Below are 19,913 nucleotides of genomic sequence, written 5' to 3' on the forward strand. Positions count from 1 at the left end.
ATCACAAACATCCATCGGTACGGACCAATACATTTAGTTCCCTTGTAACGCTTTATCACTGCGGGACACACACACACACACACACACACACACACACACACACACACACACACAGATCTCTGTATTCCGGGCCAGACCTGGTCCGGATCAGGCCTACCTGGCGCACCGTCCGCTCCTTTTCCGCCTTTTGGGAATCTTCATCTGGGATTTTATTTCGGCACAAAACGCCCTGGTCCAGAAAACCCACCGTTCCTCTGAAGGTTGGCCGGGGTTTGGGCCTCACACTCCCGCAGGACTAAATTAAAAAAACACCATGTAGCCTGGGCTATTCCTCCTCTAACAGCGACCCCAGATCAAACCCGAACCGGCCCCGCCCTCCGGTGCTGCAGCACCGGGACGCGCCGAGTCCGGAAAGAAACAAAAAGCAGAGTCCGGAGGGGTGCTGTCCGGGGTGCTGGTCCCCCTCCGGGCCTGAGGCGGAGGATGGGAGGATGGGAGGATGGGAGGATGCGGACTGATCCTCCGCGTTTACGGCCGCATCCGGGAGTCTTTAACCCGGGATAAAAGCAGGTCCTGATCCCCGCGAGAGAGAGGCTGAGCCGGGCCGGCTGTCATAGGCGGTCTGTGGGTGTCAGGTTCTCCGGCTCCAGCCTGTTTGTCCGCACTGCAGCTCCGCATCCAGCGGCGTCAAACCGCCTTCTCCCCGCACAACCACAACATCCGGCCAAGGTCTTTCAAAATAAAACTCGCTCTGATGAAAACGCGGCAAAAGGACGTTTTGTGACAAAGATTCATCGATTGGTTGTCGGTTTTTAAATACAAAAAGTGACCAAAAACCTCTGACAAAGGAAAAAACAACTCAAGAAACGGCGAAAACGTGACAAAAATGGTAAACTAAAGGGACAAAAGCAGCGAAATAGTGACAAAAACCTCTAAAAAAGCTGCAATAAAAAAGACTCCAATGGCTTTTGATATATATATATATATATAATGTGTGTGTGTGTGTGTTTTCGTGTTTTTTTGAGAATTTTACTGATATGATTTTAACTTTATGTCTGTCATCAGGAAAAACTTCACATCTGAAGATTCAAAATGTTTCTTTTTCACTGAATATTTCTGAGTCATTTATTTTAGGGCTGCAACTTATTTTCATCATCAGTTAATCTGCCAGTTATGTTCTCAAGATGTTATTGAGTCGGTGAACTTAAACACAAGACTTTCTCCCAGGAAACGGGTGTTCATGTCCCAGGAGTTTCTTTAAAGACAATTTTTGGGACTTTTAGGCCTTTATTTGATAGGACAGATTAGACATGAAAGGGGAGAGAGGAGGATGGACATGCAGCAACGGCCGCAGGTCGGTATTTATGAGAGCAATTTTCTGACAAAGTTTTTGTCCTTTGGTCGAGAAAACAAGACTCAGAATGACTCCACTGGTTTCACATTTATTTTTCTTTGACGCTCAAACTTCAATTTGATACGTTGCCGTCTCTTCCGCAAACATAATGAACTGTCCTTACCAGATGGTGTACAAGCATTGACAGCAGAGCAAAAATAACAACTTCAACTCACAATCACGTAACCGTTCTGAGCGGTACTTGAAGCAGCCGTATGGCTACAAACCAAGAGGCCCCAAACTGAATGGCCGACCGCTGGGCTGTTATACACCAGCTGATGCAATTACGGGCCTCAATCAGCTGATTGTCAAAAGGCTGTGACGATATGCCACGCATCAAGATCAACTAACACGAATTGTCAGTTTACGACGAGTCTGGTGCACCGTAAATAGCGCTGCATTCATGCACAATTTATCAAAAATAAAAGTTAATGTCGAAATCGTAACTTTTGATCTGACAGAACTGAACCTGCAGCTGCTGCAACGAGGACTGAGCCTCAGTAGCGTACATGTGGCGCACGCTCTACCGGGTGAGCTACCCAGGAGCCCCAAATCTTTTTCTCTAGTCTGAACTAGTCGTTTTGGGGTTGTCGCCGCAGGACGCCCCCCTGAAAGGACCGGACGCTCCCAGCTGTTCCTGTTCCAGTAATACATACGTAGAATACATACCAACTCCAGGGCTTTACTTTTCACAGATATATGTACCAATAAATCATAAAAACAGACTGATTCAGGAGAAATGTACAGACACAAACAGACAAAGTGTAGTCAAATAAATCTTTTCTTTCCGCTAGTCTGAAAGAAGACATGTTATGGAAGATAAAGACCTCAAAATCTATAAACTGGCCAATAAATGAAAATATGTTTTTGCCTCAAGTGTCTCTGCTTTAGAGAGGAGAACTTCTCTGACCGGTTTAGGATTGTTTAGCCTGTCATATAGTTGCCATTGTAAAGTAGCCTGAAGTGTTGTTTTTATTTTATTTTGAAAAGACAGAGCGGACGCTGGCAGGTTTCCTTTATTTATGATCAGACAGGCGGAGGCATAGCTGTGCAGTCCCACCCTCTAACGAGCACCTGAACGCCTCATCATCCTCCCATTCGTTTACCGTCGGGGCCCTTTTCTACCGAGCATCTACCGTTAATCTGTCGCTTCCGAGGCTTTTATTTTGAATTAAACACAATCAAATCGGATCGATTGTTTTTCGGAGGGGATTCTACAGACCCGACACACACACACACACACACACACACACACACACACACACACACACACACCCGCACACACCCACACACACCCTTTCTCTGCAGCATCCCGTCGCTTCGGTCGGTGTATTTCTTTTGTTTTTTTTCTCACCTGAATGTGTTTTTGTGTCCGGAGCCGAGCAGCAGCAGCCTCCTCCTCCTCCACTCCATCATCTCTACAGCATCTCTCACACACACACACACACACACACACACACACACACACACACACACACACACACACACACACACACACACACACACACACACACACACACAGAGTTAAAGCTGCAGCTCCACAGCGCCCTCTGCTGACTCCATCTCTTAAAATATTCCAGCTATTTTTTCTTCTGGAAATATTCAAACTTTCCCTCAAAATATTCAAAGTATCCTCAGGTATCAGCAGCTAATTCATTCACACCTTTTCTCAAATATTTTTTTTCCCCTTCACATTATTCCAACCTCATACAACCAAGCATCAGCAGTAAAAGTACTCCAGTACTCCCAACTGAACTGCAGTGCATTGTCGTGTCTGTCCATGTTTGTAGTTCTACTTTAGATATGATCATTTGTGACTTCAAAAGTATTTATTTCTGTTTTTATGAAATGACAAACTGATGAGAGGAAGTAGTCAGTGAATACTGAACACGTGTGCCAACGACAACACGACCTTTTTTTATTTATTTATTTTACTATTATTATTGTATTCTATGTATTTATATTTTCCATATTATGTTGATGTAGTTCTTCCGGTCGTCCACCAGATGGCGGTGATGACGCGGCGCCGGCCTGAAACCAGGAAGAAGAAGAAGAAGAAGAAGAGTGACGCAGGTCCAAGATGGCGCAGGTGCAGGCGGAGTTGTGTTGTTTGGAAAGTTTCCCCTCGCACTTGAGTCCTCTGGATGTCTTAATATTAAAGTCTCACTCAGATATAGTTTTCCAGAATGACACGGACCCACCGACCGTGCTCTTCACCCCGCAGCCGCCTCAGGGAACCACGAGCCCGGGCATTTTGCTGCGCGTTCACCACCCGACCGAGGCTGAGACTGCGGGCTGCGGAGGAGCGCCGTCCGGGGGCATGGTGCGGCTGTTTGCCAGCCGGTTCTTACTGCGGCACCACGGGCTCCAGAGGCTCGGCAGCACCGGCACAGTGCGGGCTCTGGAGCCGGTCCCGCTGGACCGAGTGGTGCTGGGAGCCCGCAGCAGGCAGAGCCTCCGCTGGGCCGGAGCGGAGCGGTTCACCAGCGGGCTGCTGGAGCTCTGCCGCCCGGGACAGTGGCTGCTGGCCCGGCGGGGAGACCCGCTGCTACTGCCCCGACACCCGCTGCTGGGAGAAGACCCGGGACAGGTAAGACCCCGGATGTCAAATTGGTACATTTTAGTGCTACAGCAGCCACATATCAGAGCACACATACAGACAGTACACAGCGTAAATGAAGACACCTCGTTTGGTGAATACACAAAATTAAGATGTGTATCTTTTTCTCAGTGAACACCAGAACTAATAGCTGACATTTGACCACAACGGAGGTTTATTAAACATTTTAACACTGCTACTTGCATGTCGAGCAGAGAAGTTTCTGCACATATCTTAACAGGAGAAGTTGTAGAGAAAGTGGAAATGGGTCCAATTAATTAAGTTGAACCATATATTATATTAAACCACCAATATGACAGTTTGGTGATTGCCATCCGTGAGAAAGTGTTTATGTCCACAACTTACTTTGGTGTCACTGGGTGGATATTGCCCTTTAATAAGTCATTTCAACAGGTCAAAAGGTCTGAGTGGGTTGTAATCTGTCAGATAAAAGCCTAATGAATGAATGAATGTATTTATGTTGGGGGCAGAAATAACTTTTCAGTGACAAGGTAGGGGCTGCAGTCACTTATTGGCAAGTGCAAACAAGTATTTTATGCTCTTTGCTGCCTGTCACTTTCCCCTCAAATAAAGGCCTGAAATGCCCCAAAAAATAATCTTAAAAAAAGAAGAAGCTCCGTCATGTGGCAGCCGGTTGATGTGGTGTATCCTGTGGTCCAGGCGGAGCTGCTGGTGTTGGACTGCAGTCCTGTAACTCAGGGCCGGATCACGGCTGACACCGCTCTGCTTCTGACCGACTGCTGGGACCCAGCGGACGCGGCCGGCGGCGCCGCCGCCCCCCAGCCGCCTCTCAGACTGGGCGTGGACGCCGCCCTCCCGCCGCTGTGCGTGTCGGACTTCGCTCACTACGCCGACGGCCTGGGCGGCGGGCGCTCTCTGTTGGACAACCGGAGGCTGCTGGACTCGGGGTTCTCGGGCGTCCTGCAGGCTCTGGAGGGCCGCGTGGAAGTCCGCGTGGTGGACGTGCGGCGGTGGCTCGGGGTCGGAGGGCACCGCGGCAGCGTGGACCCTGACAGCTGCGTGTTTGTGAGCAAACAGCTGCTGCTCCGGCTCGGCCTGTTCAACCACGAGTGGGTGAAAGTGTCGCGGCCCGGCGCAGCCTCCAGACCGGAGGTACGGCTGCTAAATATTATTATCATCGTGGATTTTTTTCTGGATGAATGGATGAGTTGTTTGGTCTCTAAAATGTCCAAGATGACGTCCTCTGTTTGTTGGTTTTTGTTCATTTTTGACGCTTTTCTCAGCGGTTTTTGTTTGATATTTTTATCGCTTTTCAAAACAAGACATTTGAGGACGTCATCTTGGGCTTTTGGGAAACACCGATCCACATTTTTCCACACCATACCATTTTTCTGACATTACCGGATGAACGGATGAATGTTTTCCAGCTCCAGAGTGAGGCTCGGGGGGCCGTCTGCAGACAGCGGCTGGCCTCGGTGGTCGTGGTGGATTCCACCCAGAGTGCAGACCTGCAGAACCAGGACGAAGTCGGCTTCATATCGGCGGCTCTGTGGTTCAACATGACCGACGGAGACGTGATGCCCGTGAACGGCTGCACGCTGAGGATCAAGGTACGAGTTCTGCACCGAGCCGGTTAATTCAAATCAATTCAATTGTATTTATAATATCAAATCATAACAAGAGTTATCTCGAGACACTTTACAGATAGAGTCGGTCTAGACCACACTCTATAATTTACAGAGACCCAACAATTACAGTAATTCCCCCAAGAGCAAGCATTCAGTGGACAGTGTGCACGTTATAGGTTTACAAAGTGAAAAAGCCCAAAGTCCCCCCCAAAGGGACTTAACATCTCCAACAGAAAACACTGTTCACAAACTGCTCCAAACAGCTCTGTTGTAGTCCAGCCTTTACTTCAGAGACAAACGTTATAATGCTCGCCTAGCTGCTAGCATGGCACGCCCTCATACTCTGCTTCTGACTGGCTAGTAGTCCTTACCTAGGTACTGTCAGGACACGCCCTCATACTCTGCTTCTGACTGGCTAGTAGTCCTTACCTAGGTACTGTCAGGACACGCCCTCATACTCTGCTTCTGACTGGCTAGTAGTCCTTACCTAGGTACTGTCAGGGCCCTCATACTCTGCTTCTGACTGGCTAGTAGTCCTTACCTAGGTACTGTCAGGACACGCCCTCATACTCTGCTTCTGACTGGCTAGTAGTCCTTACCTAGGTAATGTCAGGGCCCTCATACTCTGCTTCTGACTGGCTAGTAGTCCTTAGCTACTGAGCGTGTAGTCCTTACCTAGGTACTGAGCATGTGCGACTCCCAACAAAGATGTTCCAGCAGTGAGAGGTCTCACTCTGTAGCTAAAACAGAGACCTGAACACAGGGTGAAAAGAGGAGCTGCAGCAATGAGCAGTACAACTAAAATATGGTGTTTTTCTGAAAATTAAACCACATAAACCTATTCTGGTACAACCTCAAAATACAGTTATGAACCTGAAAATGAGCAGAATATGAGCACTTTAATGAACGTACATTCAAGCCATTGCCAAATGGTTTCACTTCACACACGGCTGACGCGTTTAACCAAAGCGACTTACAATTGCTAGATATGTCAGAGGTCCCACGCTTGTGGAGCAACTAGGGTTAAGTGCCTTGCTCAGGGACACATTGGTTGATGTATCACAGTGGGAATTGAACCCACATCTCCCACACCAAAGGCATGTCTCATATCCACTGCGCCATCACCACCCGATCAGTTTCTTCTCCTGAAAATCAACCCTTTTGAACCATGCAACTAGCAAAAGTGCATTTGGACACGCCCTAAACGCACGCTGTGCGCTTAGCTGGTTAAAATAGGGCCCTTTATGTTACTTTATACACTTATTGACTCGCTCTTTTCTTACTCTTCTGTTAAAATAGGGCTCATTGTGTTGGCAGTGGAGGCACAGCCTGATACCAAGCCTTAAAGGGACAGTTCTTATATTTTGAAATGGGGCTCCAGCCCCAAATCTATTAGGCTTTTTAAAATAACTTCAGCTTTGTGTCATTTCCCCCTCAGTCGCTCTGACTGGACCAGCAGATCAATGCAGCAAATGTTCAATTACTGGGGAATATCAGTGTCATTTTATAACAAAACTAACCAACAATAAGCGATAAAATATCGCTTAAATAATTATCAGAACTCTACCTTTAAGCCACCCTCAAGGGCATAATAATTCTTGCAGATGTTTCCACATTAAAAGCCGAGGCTCGGAGACTTTTATTCTGAGGAATCAGCAGGAAGGGTTGAGTTTCTGCAGCCAGTGATCACTAACGACTTGTCTTGTTTTCGTCTCAGAGGTGGCGAGCGGCTCCTCTGCCGGCGCCCGCCGCACATCGCTCGGACAGTTTCTGCCGCTCGGCGTCTCCGCCGTACGCCAGCGAGCTCCACGTCCAGCTGGTGGCGTCTCCGCTGTACAGCAGCCTTGGTTGCTACGACAACCTGCTGTCTGAGCACTTCAGCACGCCCAGGTGAGTCAGACGACGCCACGCTGCTTTTACTGCACGCTGGTTATTCAGGCCAGAGATGTTGAGCTGGGGCTCCTCAGAGTTCCTGCACATATCATTACTGTTGATATGCTGACTCCCAGTCTAACCAGTGGTCCTCTCTGGGTGCAGACTGGTTGCCCAGGGAGACGTCCTGTCGGTTCCAGCTGCAAACCATCCAGACCTGCTGCAGAACAACTCAGAGGGGATACCCAGGTACACCCACCCCCCTCAGGCATTCATAGAAACTGCCCCATCAGTGTGTATTTTACAACAATATTGTAACTGACAAATCTCATGTACCCAAACGTGCCCTGAAGTACTCCAGAGTACCCCTAGGGGTACGCGTGGCCCAATTTGAGAAACCCTGCTTTAAAGCTTTTTTGGAGGGCGACTTTAACTGTTGGGTGGGTGTGTGTGTGTGTGTGTGTGTGTGTGTGTGTGTGTGTGTGTGTGTGTGTGTGAGACCTTTGACCCCTGCCAGGTGTCCAGTGCTGTTCTTCAGAGTGCAGAAGGTGTGTTCGTCTGCAGAGAGAGAAGAGGGACAGGAGGAGGAGGCTTACCTGGCCGACAGACTGCACACCTCACTCTACATGGTGACGTGTGTGTGTGTGTGTCTCTGTGTCTGTATATGGGACTGTGTGTGTCAGACGCGCTCAGAATAACGAACAGCGAAGTATGTGAAAAATTCTAAAAAGTTACAGACTATTTGTTTCTTAATAGGCATACATAAATCACAGTCATACTAGGCTAAATATAGGCTACCATCTGGGCCTGCACGGCGGCAGGAAGAAGACAGAGATTAGACACCGTGTGTGCTGTGTTCGGTACACCAAACGTAGATTTGCGCTCTGGAGTTGGGCTGATAAACTCTGCCACGAGACCCTGAATATCAGATCATCCAAAATGTCTTTGTGGACGTGAAGCAGTGCGGGATGTGAACGTCTGCTCTGAGTGATAGTGCTACGGAGCCAGGTCTTCAGGCGCGGCGTGTGTGTGTGTGTGTGTGTGTGTGTGTGTTAGGGATGTACGGATGCTTGGTGAATGTGTTAAAAATGTGTAAAGATAACAACCGGTTGAAATCAGAAATGAATCCCGATGTGGTTTTCAAACGGCCCAGAGTTGCAAGGTGCGTGTTTTGCCGCTGAATTAGACGCCTTCAAAGTGTATTATACAGTCCACTCGTTGGGTAGACCTGCAGACCACCTCTGTTCACCTGTTTGACTTCAGACGTCACTGTCTTCTTCATTCTTCTGATTCATTTATTCAAAGAGATTTTTTTCTTTATATTTAGTAGGGCTGTCAAACGATACATTTTTTTTTAATCGCTGAATTTCTATAGTTAATGTTTAATCACATGATTAAAATGCTATTATTTTGCATTTCAGAACAGTTTTTAAGTCCATAATAACAATGGAAAGCAATTCTTACCAGAGGATCTTAACTGGGAATCAATATGGTGAAACTACTGTCCCCCCCCGACGGCAACGAGACGGGTCAGAACACGCCAACCGTAGTACGTCTTTAAGACCCGAGTCCTCTACGATGCTGACAGGTCTGCAGTTAGTTGCCACCCGTTTCGCAAGAGCTTGAGTCATGTTTTGGGATTTGGTTTCATCAACAGGTCGCCAAGTAGCACTCTCTAAAATACTGCTTAGCCTGAGCCCGCTAGCATCAACCTGAGTCACGTTAATTAGCTCGTAGCTGGTAGCTCAAGCTTGACGCGCTTCGGTGATATTTTAATTCAGCTTTACACAACGTGCATATGGCTTTGACTTCTCTACTCGGCCCTTAATGCTAACAGCCCTACTATTTAGTTGTTGTAAGTCAGATTTCCATTGTCCAATCTGCCCCAAATGTTTGCTGCATGATGACAGTCCAGGCCTGAAGACGTCCACGTGGTTGTCGAGGTTTGGGTGTGGTTCATTGTTAAAGAATTAGCCCCTAGAGTGCGTTGTCCGGTCATCGCTGCTGTAGCTTTACTTAACATCATGTTTTGGTTATGTGTCCCCCAGACGGCGTCCACCGTTAGCAGCCCCGTCCCCTGCTGCCTCTCTGAGGACGGCGCGTCTCTGTGGAGCGCTCTGTCTCCTCCGGGCCTGGTCCGGACCGTGGAGCTGCTCTGCAGCATTATCCTGCCTCACCTGCAGCACAGGTAACTCCCCCGCCAGCTTGGGACTAGATAGATAGACCTGACCCGCTGTGACCATAGACTCGTAGAAAAAGACAGACTTTGGGCCTCATCTTGCTCCTGGCGCAGCGCAAAGCCCGACCCAAGTGTCTTTGCTAGTTTCAGACCGACCCAGTTGTCAGTTTCCCGTCCAGCGCCCACGTCGTTTAAATAACAAATACACCTGCACCCATCTGTGGCCCATGGGCCTGCTGGTCTTACAGGGAGGTGTGTTCAGGTGCATTCTGGGCGTATTGCTATCTTGAGGCAGTGGGAAGTGATGGCACCATTGACCAACAAAAACCTGGTCTAAAGTCAATAACGCAGCATTTCATTGTTATTTTAACAGAGCATTAGTAAAATGCTCCTAGGCTCGTGCACAGCACGTGCACACTATGCTTGTTACACACACAGGGACGCACAGCAGCACACACACACACACACACACACACACACACACGACATCACTACACACACACATACACACACACACACAGGGACCCATACAGCAGCACACACACATGCAGAAGATTACAAATACAAATATTACGGTGCAGATCCTCCATCATAACAGCAATGCTCCAAGGTCCAAACGCGCCTGGCTTTTAAAGGGAATGGGAGATGATCTCTGATTGGTTGATTGCATGTTACGCCCAAAACACACCTCTGATTAATGAAGACACTAAGGTCAACCCTTTAGAACCATGCGCCCGGCACACGGACCCTTTTTTTCTGCTGTCAAACTAGCAAAAGTGGATTTAGACACACCCTAAACACACCTGCACCAGGCGCTTCACGCCGTGACCTCAGATCATTAAAATAGGGCCCTTTGACTCCTTGTCCGGAACAATACGGCGGCCGCATCGACCTATCGCTCCAATGAACAGCATTGTGGTGTGTGTGTGTATATGTATATATATATATATATATATATATATATATATATATATATATATATATATATATATATATATATATATATATATATACACACACACACACACAGTGTGATAGAGAGAAGCATGCTTGGACGTGTGGTCCGTGATGTCAGTGTTCTGTGTGGTTGTCGTAGCAGCGGTCTGTCCGGCTGCACCGTCCTCCTCCACGGCCCTGCAGGAAGTGGTAAAGTGACGGCGGTCAGCGCAGCGAGTCGCAGACTCAACCTCCACCTGCTCAAGGTACGACCGCTGCTTCTCTGGAACTACTTCAAAATGTATATGAAATACTTTTCTGTATCATCTATAATGTTACAATGTCAGATTTTCATCATTTTCAATCATCATTTCATCATTCATTTTCAACGTGTGTGTGTGTGTGTGTGTGTGTGTGTATATATCTCTCTGTGTGTGTGTGCAGGTGGACAGTGTGAGTGTGTGTGCAGACACTCCTGCAGCCTCGGAGGTGAAGCTGAGCGGGGTGTTCCAGCGGGCCGCTGCCCTGCAGCCCTGCGTCCTGCTGCTCAGGAACCTGCAGCTCCTGCTGCGACCTCGCGGCGGCCATGGCGAGGAGGACGGCAGGGTCCAGGCGGCGCTCTGCCAGCTGCTCCACAGCGCCCCCAGCAGGTCACTGACCGCCTCTCACACTGATGTTTTTAACTTGACTCAACCTATTGTCAGTCTGGTAGTAGTCTATATCCACGACGTTTCACTTTGGGGATTGCTCCGGTACCACCCTAATGTGATGTCCGTCCCCTTCCTCTGTCTCTGTGTTGGCGTTCTAACCTCTGGTGGATTTGTGAGGACTATGGTTAACTGCTCCTCAGATCTCTGCAGGGTAAATCCAGACAGCTAGCTAGACTATCTGTTCAATCTGAGGTTTCTGTTGCACGAATAAAACTACTTTTGAACGTACACACGTTCCCTAAATGTCCCATAACATAGGTAGAACCTGTCTGAGATTTCTGTTTCTATAAGTCCTTTTTTGCTGCCTTTTTGCCACCTTTTCGTCGCCTTTTTGTCAACATAGGTAGAACCTGTCTGATACTTCTGGTTCTATAAGTCCCATAACATAGGTAGAACTTGTCTGATATTTCTGGTTCTATAAGTCCCATAACATAGGTAGAACCTGTCTGATACTTCTGTTTCTATAAGTCCCATAACATAGGTAGAACCTGTCTGATACTTCTGGTTCTATAAGTCCCATAACATAGGTAGAACCTGTCTGATGCTTCTGGTTCTATAAGTCCCATAACATAGGTAGAACCTGTCTGATATTTCTGGTTCTATAAGTCCCATAACATAGGTAGAAACTGTCTGATATTTCCGTGTCTATAAGTCCCATAACATAGGTAGGGTTGCTGCGTTAACCTGTTGCTCCAGTCAGAGAGACTGAGGAGAAATGACACCAAGTTATTTTAAAACCCTCAAAGATTCGGGGCTTTGGAGAAACCATTCAGGGCTGGAGACCCAGAAGCTCCGCCCCCTGGCCGTTTGTCTCTAATATCACCGCGGTGAGTTAGAGGAAAACATGACGCGGTGCTTTCTTTGTGTTCCAGTGTGGTGGTGGTGGCGACGGTCTGCAGGCCCCGGGAGCTGTCTGCAGGGGTCGCGGCGGCGTTTGTCCACCAGGTGGCGTTTGAGAGTCCCACCGAGGAGCAGCGGCGCTCCGTGCTGCTCAGCCTGAGCCGAGAGCTTCCCCTGGGGAGAGACGTGGACATGGAGAGGCTCTCCAAGCTCACCGCGGTACGTCACGCCACAAACCCCCCGCTCGCTGCAGCAATCGTTTCGGCGTCTCCCCTATTTCTTGCGCGAGCAGCGAGCGAACGTGTCGAGCCAGGCAGGTGATCACATACAGGAAGGCCGCAGTGCAGCCCGATACTTTCCAAAATAAAACACATTTCAAAGTAAAACGATGTTCATGGTGATTTTGAAATTTGGGATTCTTTATCCAAATTGTCCAAAAATGACGTGGATGGTTCCATATAACGCTCCTTGCAAGTTAAACGAAGGATCAGTTCACTGCTTTATTGAATTTTGGGTGGTTTTTTTTCCGCCAAAAAAACTAAACTTTGACAAAACATAAAAAATGTATATAATTTCATATAAATTAGGTTTCTTAACCATGAATGTGAGAAAAAAATGGTGTAAAACTAGTGGTAATACACTGGTGTGAGTGGTGTGTACAGTATACTGATGGTATAGAAAACAAACTAAGAAAATGTTGAAAAAAAGCGTTAAAAGTGTTCAATTTCAGTGTTGACCCGGGAGGGTCACCAGGGTGAAATGTGAAGCGTGGCCAGTGAGTGTGTGTCGGTAACGGTGGTGTCCCCCCCCCACAGGGCTTTGTGTTGGGTGATCTGAGAGCTCTGATGGTGGAGGCTGGTCGAGCTGCCCGCAGGAGGCTGATTCACACCTGGTGAGACTAGAGATTAAGATTCAGAGAGATCATCTAGGGTAGCTTCTCCAATGTGCCCAGTGTGTCGACTGATTCACTACAGAGCAGATACATGTATTTATCAACTCATGTTCCTAAAGGCTTTCACCCTGGACTCTGTCTGTGTCTGAGTGACTGATGGAACAGCAGTCTCTAAAACTGGTCCAGTATTAAACAAGAACCAAGCTGTAATGTGTGTGTGTGTGTGTCTGTGTGTGCAGTGTCGGCTGGCGGGAGGAGGATCTGTGCTCCAGTGGAGTGACCGTCCTGAACCAGGACTTCCTCTCGGCCCTGGAGACTCTGCAGGACGCTCAGTCGGCTGCCATTGGCGCCCCAAAGGTGACTCAGCACAACAAGCCAGGACTTCTCCTGCCCTCTAGTGACCAAAACATCCAGAAACAACAACACATGTTGGATGGAAGGGCTGCACAATATGAAAATATGCAATAGTGTTGTTGAATGTCTTGATAACGATATAACTTGATAAACGTGTGTGTGTGTGTGTGTGTGTGTGTGTGTGTGTGTGTGTGTGTGTGTGGACAGATCCCGGCAGTGCGCTGGGAGGACGTAGGCGGTCTGCAGCAGGTGAAGAAAGAGATCCTGGACACGGTGCAGCTTCCTCTGCAGCGGCCCGAGCTGCTGTCCCTGGGTCTGAACCGCACCGGCGTCCTGCTGTACGGGCCACCGGGGACCGGGAAAACGCTGCTGGCCAAAGCTGTGGCCACCGAGTGCTCCATGACCTTCCTCAGGTACAGAGCACACCGCGGGAAACGGGGACGCCCTTTTCAAAACCGAGGGTTTTAAAATCCCAAACGTGTGACGTGACTTTAAATGGGTGGAACCCGTGTGTGTGTTTCAGTGTCAAAGGTCCAGAGCTCATCAACATGTACGTGGGTCAGAGCGAGGAGAACATCAGAGAAGGTTGGTTCCTCTCTCTAGACTCTGTAGTCTCTCTAGACTCTGTAGTCTCTCTAGTCTCTCTAGTCTCTCTAGTCTCTCTAAACTCTCTAGTCTCTCTAGTCTCTCTAAACTCTCTAGTCTCTCTAGTCTCTCTAGTCTCTCTAAACTCTCTAGACTCTCTCGTCTCTCTAGACTCTCTAGTCTCTCTCGTCTCTCTAGACTCTCTAGTCTCTCTAAACTCTCTAGTCTCTCTAAACTCTCTCGTCTCTCTAAACTCTCTAGTCTATCTAGTCTCTCTAAACTCTCTAGTCTCTCTAATCTATCTAGACTCTCTAGTCTCTCTAGTTTATCTAGTCTCTCTAGACTCTCGTCTCTCTAGACTCTCTCTCGTCTCTCTAGACTCTCTCTAGTCTCTCTAGACTCGCTAGTCTCTCTAGTCTCTCTCTAGTCTCTCTAGACTCTCTAATCTCTCTAGACTCTCTAGTCTATCTAGTCTCTAGACTCTCTAGTCTCTCTCTAATCTATCTAGTCTATCTAGACTCTCTCTAGTCTCTTTCTAGTCTCTCTAGTCTCTCTCTAGTCTCTCTAGTCTCTCTAGACTCTCTAGTCTATCTAGTCTCTCTAGTCTCTCTAGACTCTCTAGTCTCTCTAGACTATCTAGTCTCTCTCTAGTCTCTCTCTAGTCTCTCTAGTCTGTCTAGACTCTCTAGTCTATCCAGTCTCTCTAGACTCTCTAGTCTATCTAGTCTCTCTAAACTCTCTAGTCTCTCTAGACTCTCTAAACTCTCTAGTCTCTCTAAACTCTCTAGTCTCTCTAGACTCTCTCGTCTCTCTAGACTCTCTAGTCTCTCTAGTCTCTCTAAACTCTCTAGTCTCTCTAGACTCTCTAGTCTCTCTCGTCTCTCTAAACTCTCTAGACTCTCTAGTCTATCTAGTCTCTCTAGACTCTCTAGTCTCTCTAATCTATCTAGTCTCTCTAGACTCTCTAGTCTCTCTAATCTATCTAGACTCTCTAGTCTCTCTAGTTTATCTAGTCTCTCTAGACTCTCGTCTCTCTAGACTCTCTCTCGTCTCTCTAGACTCTCTCTAGTCTCTCTAGACTCGCTAGTCTCTCTAGACTCTCTCTAGTCTATCTAGTCTCTCTCGTCTCTCTAAGTCTAAGCTCTCTAGTCTCTCTAGACTCTCTAGTCTCTCTAAACTCTCTAGTCTCTCTCTAGTCTCTCTAGTCTCTCGAGACTCTCTAGTCTATCTAGTCTCTCTAGTCTCTCTAGCTCTCTAGCTCTCTAGACTCTCTAGACTCTCTAGTCTATCTAGTCTCTCTAGACTCTCTAGTCTCTCTAATCTATCTAGTCTCTCTAGACTCTCTAGTCTCTCTAATCTATCTAGACTCTCTAGTCTCTCTAGTTTATCTAGTCTCTCTAGACTCTCGTCTCTCTAGACTCTCTCTCGTCTCTCTAGACTCTCTCTAGTCTCTCTAGACTCGCTAGTCTCTCTAGTCTCTCTCTAGTCTCTCTAGACTCTCTAATCTCTCTAGACTCTCTAGTCTATCTAGTCTCTAGACTCTCTAGTCTCTCTAATCTATCTAGTCTATCTAGACTCTCTCTAGTCTCTCTAGTCTCTCTAGACTCTCTAGTCTATCTAGACTCTCTCTAGTCTCTCTAGTCTCTCGAGTCTCTCTAGACTATCTAGACTCTCTCTAGTCTGTCTAGACTCTCTAGTCTATCCAGTCTCTCTAGACTCTCTAGTCTCTCGATACTCTTTACAGCTCAGTTCAGACCAGAGATTGTAAACCAGACGAGTGTAACTTTGTCTCTGTGTGTCTTTGCGTGTGTGTGTGTGTGTGTGTGTGTGTGTGTGTGTGTGTGTGTGTGTGTCTCTGTGCGTGCGTGCGTGTGTGTAGTGTTCTGCAGAGCGCGCTCAGCAGCCCCGTGTGTGGTCTTCTTTGATGAGCTGGACTCTCTGGCTCCCAGCAGGGGGCGTAGCGGAGACTCTGGGGGGGTGATGGACAGGTGAGGGCGGGTTAACGCTGGGTCTGAGAGCCCTTCTACTTTACTTTTATATCTGATTGAATGTCTGTTTCTCTGCTCTTTCATGGGGACAGTGTTCTGTGACAGCAGGATCAGTAAAGTTTTAGATTTTTGAACGTGTCCTTACAGAGTGGTGTCCCAGCTGCTGGCCGAGCTCGACGCTCTGCACTCGGCTGCCGGGGTGTTTGTGATCGGAGCCACCAACCGGCCAGACCTGCTGGACCAATCACTGCTGAGGCCTGGCAGGTCAGAGGAGACACACGCACACACACACACATGCATATATACACACGCACACACACACACGCATATATACGCACACACAGACACACACACACACACAGACGCATATATACACACACGCACACGCACACACACAGACGCATATATGCACACACACACACACCCAGTAAACATAGTGTAAATGTAGTCCTAAATCTCACGTTGTTCTGCACGTTTCCATACACTTCAGAATAAACATGAATCACACAAGAGTCCCGTTGAACTGAGACACATTATCTGTCATATTTTGGAATAGTTGTGTCTGTGTAAATGATAGAGTGTGGTCTAGACCCCCTCTATCTGTAAAGTGTCCTGAGATAACTCCTGTTAGGATTTGACACTATAAATAAAATAGAATTGAATGTTGAAAGTCAGATTCTAAACAGACGTGTCTCTGAACTGTCTCTGGGTCTCTGAACTGTCTCTGGGTCTCTGGGTCTCTGAACTGTCTCTGGGTCTCTGAACTGTCTCTGGGTCTCTGAACTGTCTCTGGGTCTCTGAACTGTCTCTGGGGCTCTGGGTCTTCTCAGGTTTGATAAGCTGGTGTATGTCGGGATCAACGAGGACCGGGAGTCCCAGCTGCAGGTTCTGCAGGCCATCCTCAGGAAGTAAGAAGAAACTAAATAGAATCATATTCTATCATCCAGACATTACTGTATGTGTGCCGGTCAGAATGTGCACTTATTAGAACACATGGAAATACCAATATAAAAAAATACAAACGTTTGATCAAAATCTTTATTCGTTGTAGAAATAAAGTGCAAAGATCTCTCTGCATGCACAAAGAGAATAAAAAGTCTTTATGTGGATCCTAAACAAGAGAAGGTGAGAATGATTAGTTGTCCAGCTGGGATGATAGTCAGGGTTTCTGCAGGCTGCTAAACAGTCTAACATTTCTGAATCAGTATATTAGTAGGGCTGAGTATTGGCAGGAATCTGGCGATACGATACATGGGGCCCGATTTAATATATTGCAATATATTTCAATACTGTGCGTAAGGCGATATATTTAGATTTTTTAAAAGTATAATTTTAGGAAAACTAATATTTAAAAAAGACATGATGTTCATAGAAGTCAAAGAAGTTTACTTTAGGTCAACAATTCAGTTCACAGAAAATCAAACTGCCAGTTTGGGATTGTGGTTCCCAGGTTCTTAGTGAGCTGATGTTCATATGTTAAAGTAGGCCAAAGGTCAGCCATAGCTACGTTGTTAGCTTCTAGCAACAAGTCAGGCACTGTTAGGCACTGTTAGGCACTGTTAGGCACTGTTAGGCACTGTTAGGCACTGTTAGGCACTGTTAGACACTGTTAGGCTGTTAGACACTGTTAGGCACTGTTAGGCACTGTTAGGATGTTAGGCACTGTTAGACACTGCTAGACACTGTTAGGCTGTTAGACACTGTTAGGCACTGTTAGGCACTGTTAGGATGTTAGACACTGTTAGACACTGCTAGGATGTTAGACACTGTTAGACACTGCTAGGCCCTGTTAGACACTGTTAGGCACTGTTAGACACTGTTAGGCACTGTTAGCAACACTGTTAGACACTGTTAGGCACTGTTAGGCACTGTTAGACACTGTTAGGATGTTAGACACTGTTAGACACTGTTAGACACTGTTAGGCACTGTTAGGCACTGTTAGACACTGTTAGGCACTGTTAGGCAATGTTAGACACTGTTAGACACTGCTAGACACTGTTAGGCTGTTAGACACTGTTAGGCACTGTCAGGGACTGCTAGGCGAGGACACTAGTGGTGTCTCAGCATAGCCATCTAGGCTAGCGGTAGGGGGTTTAAACACAACATAAACGTGAACCACTGTCACTTTTGCATGTGAACTAAAAAAATAATTTAAACCAGTGTGTCTGGTGTAGAGCTGAAGATCTTTGCTCGGTCGGGTTCGGTTTTAATTTCTATCATTTTGCTCTGCATTGTAGCGCGGTAAATGAGCAGTCAGCTGAGGCGTTTGGATTAGAGCGAAAATGGATGCTGAGGAGTTGAAACAGAAGCTGGACTCTGGCTGTTACGTTTTGGTTGCACCGGCAAAGAAAGCAAAACATATAAATGACAAATTTTTTGACAAAAGGCCAAAGAGCTGTGTGCATGCGCACATTTGAATAATGTCAGGCTGTAAACGGGTTGGGCTTTTAAAAAGCTGTCAGTCTAAATGTACTACGTGTCGGGTCTAACTTTTAAGGCCCGATTACAGCTCTAGTCCGGGGGTCACTTTCTGCAGATTTAAAACCTTTGCACGTAACTCTTTAACTTCATTGTACACACACAGAAATGAGACCAACATGCTGCTTCTATTGCAGCCACACGCTTTCGTGTTATTGGCGCGTGTCTCTTTTGGATTGTACCACAGACATTCATAATGGTCTTAAAAAAGCTCTTAAATGTGACTTTGTGAAACCTGCAGAGACCCTGCTGATAGACGTAAATGTTGCGTTCAGGTTCCAGGTGGACTCTGCCGTGGACCTGCAGCGGGTGCTGGAGCGCTGCCCCGATCACATGACCGGCGCCGACCTGTACGCTCTGTGTTCAGACGCCATGACGGCCGCCATCAAGAGGAAGATCTCTCTCATCGATGGCGGTGAGAAAACACAACAGGAAGTTTAACATTTCAATCACTGAACTACAGGCACCGTCTGTCGAAATGTTTATCAGGTCTCTCTTTACCATACACCTGCACGTTGGGTTAAGAGCACCCCCTAATACTCAGAAAGCATCACATCCCCCTCCTCCGGTAATGTATTGATTCGCACTATTTTAATGCTCGTATAATGTGCATCATATTTGGCGCTAATCCACATTCATTTCCAACCGTCAACTACAAACATTTTTTTTTTTAAAGTCATAGTATAGTATGTCGTAATAAGTCATAAAGTCATAGTATACGTCGAAAAAAGTTTTTAAAAAAAGTCATAGTATAGTATGTCACAAACAGTTGTTTTGAAGTATGTCCAAAAAATGTAACATTAACCCCGTCTGTCTGTCTCTCAGGTCTGGACTCGGAGGACTCTCCTGTCCTTGTCTCCGTTGAGGATTTCTCTTCAGCGTTGGAAAACTTCAAGCCGTCCGTTTCATCCGAGGAGCTGCTGAGATACACAAACATTCAGCAGAAACTCAGTGCAAAGTAGAAACTGATGCTGATGATGTTCACTCTCTATATAATATACATATAGACTCACATGAAGGTCACATCTGAAAAATCTATATTGTAAAATACTGTGAATGTAAATGATGTACACAAGAAGTTAATTTATAAAATCGTAATAAATACAGAAGTTAATGTTGGATGAAACCAGATGTGAAATGTCAGTTTTTTTTCTGATGGAAGCTCCGTCACTACATCATCTGCTGACGAGCCAACCAGGCGGAGAGTTTCTTCAAACGTAAACAACCTTATTAATGTGTACTATGAATCTCTGCCTTAATAAGGTTCCTGAGGCTTTTTACAAAAATAATCTTATGATTACCATTTATTTCATTACCACTGTGACATACCACGGTCATAAAAGAGTCATAGTATAGTATGTCGAAAAAAAGTCATAAGAAAGATTGTTTAAATGTGTATTTGACCTTAGAATTCACTGCTCCTTTAATAGGATTGAACCCTCAACCTCAAATCTTCATTATGTACAGCACCTTATC

General features: G+C 46.7%; 1 protein-coding gene across 1 annotated transcript; it reads left to right on the forward strand.

The window, feature by feature from the left end:
- Positions 1–3,399: 3,399 nt before the first annotated feature.
- Positions 3,400–19,557, forward strand: pex6 (peroxisomal biogenesis factor 6). The gene is given in 20 exon segments (XM_078271951.1): positions 3,400–3,459; positions 3,462–3,983; positions 4,674–5,126; positions 5,402–5,584; positions 7,320–7,492; positions 7,640–7,723; positions 7,992–8,103; positions 9,523–9,662; positions 10,750–10,855; positions 11,034–11,239; positions 12,172–12,358; positions 12,955–13,031; positions 13,271–13,388; positions 13,593–13,798; positions 13,909–13,970; positions 15,850–15,958; positions 16,106–16,222; positions 16,789–16,866; positions 18,713–18,852; positions 19,263–19,557. Coding segments are annotated over 20 exon segments (3,270 nt in total). The 3' UTR covers positions 19,400–19,557.
- The last annotated feature ends 356 nt before the right edge of the window (positions 19,558–19,913 follow it).

Source organism: Sander vitreus, chromosome 2 (genome assembly GCF_031162955.1).
Source record: "Sander vitreus isolate 19-12246 chromosome 2, sanVit1, whole genome shotgun sequence".
NCBI classification, from domain to species: Eukaryota; Metazoa; Chordata; class Actinopteri; order Perciformes; family Percidae; genus Sander; species Sander vitreus.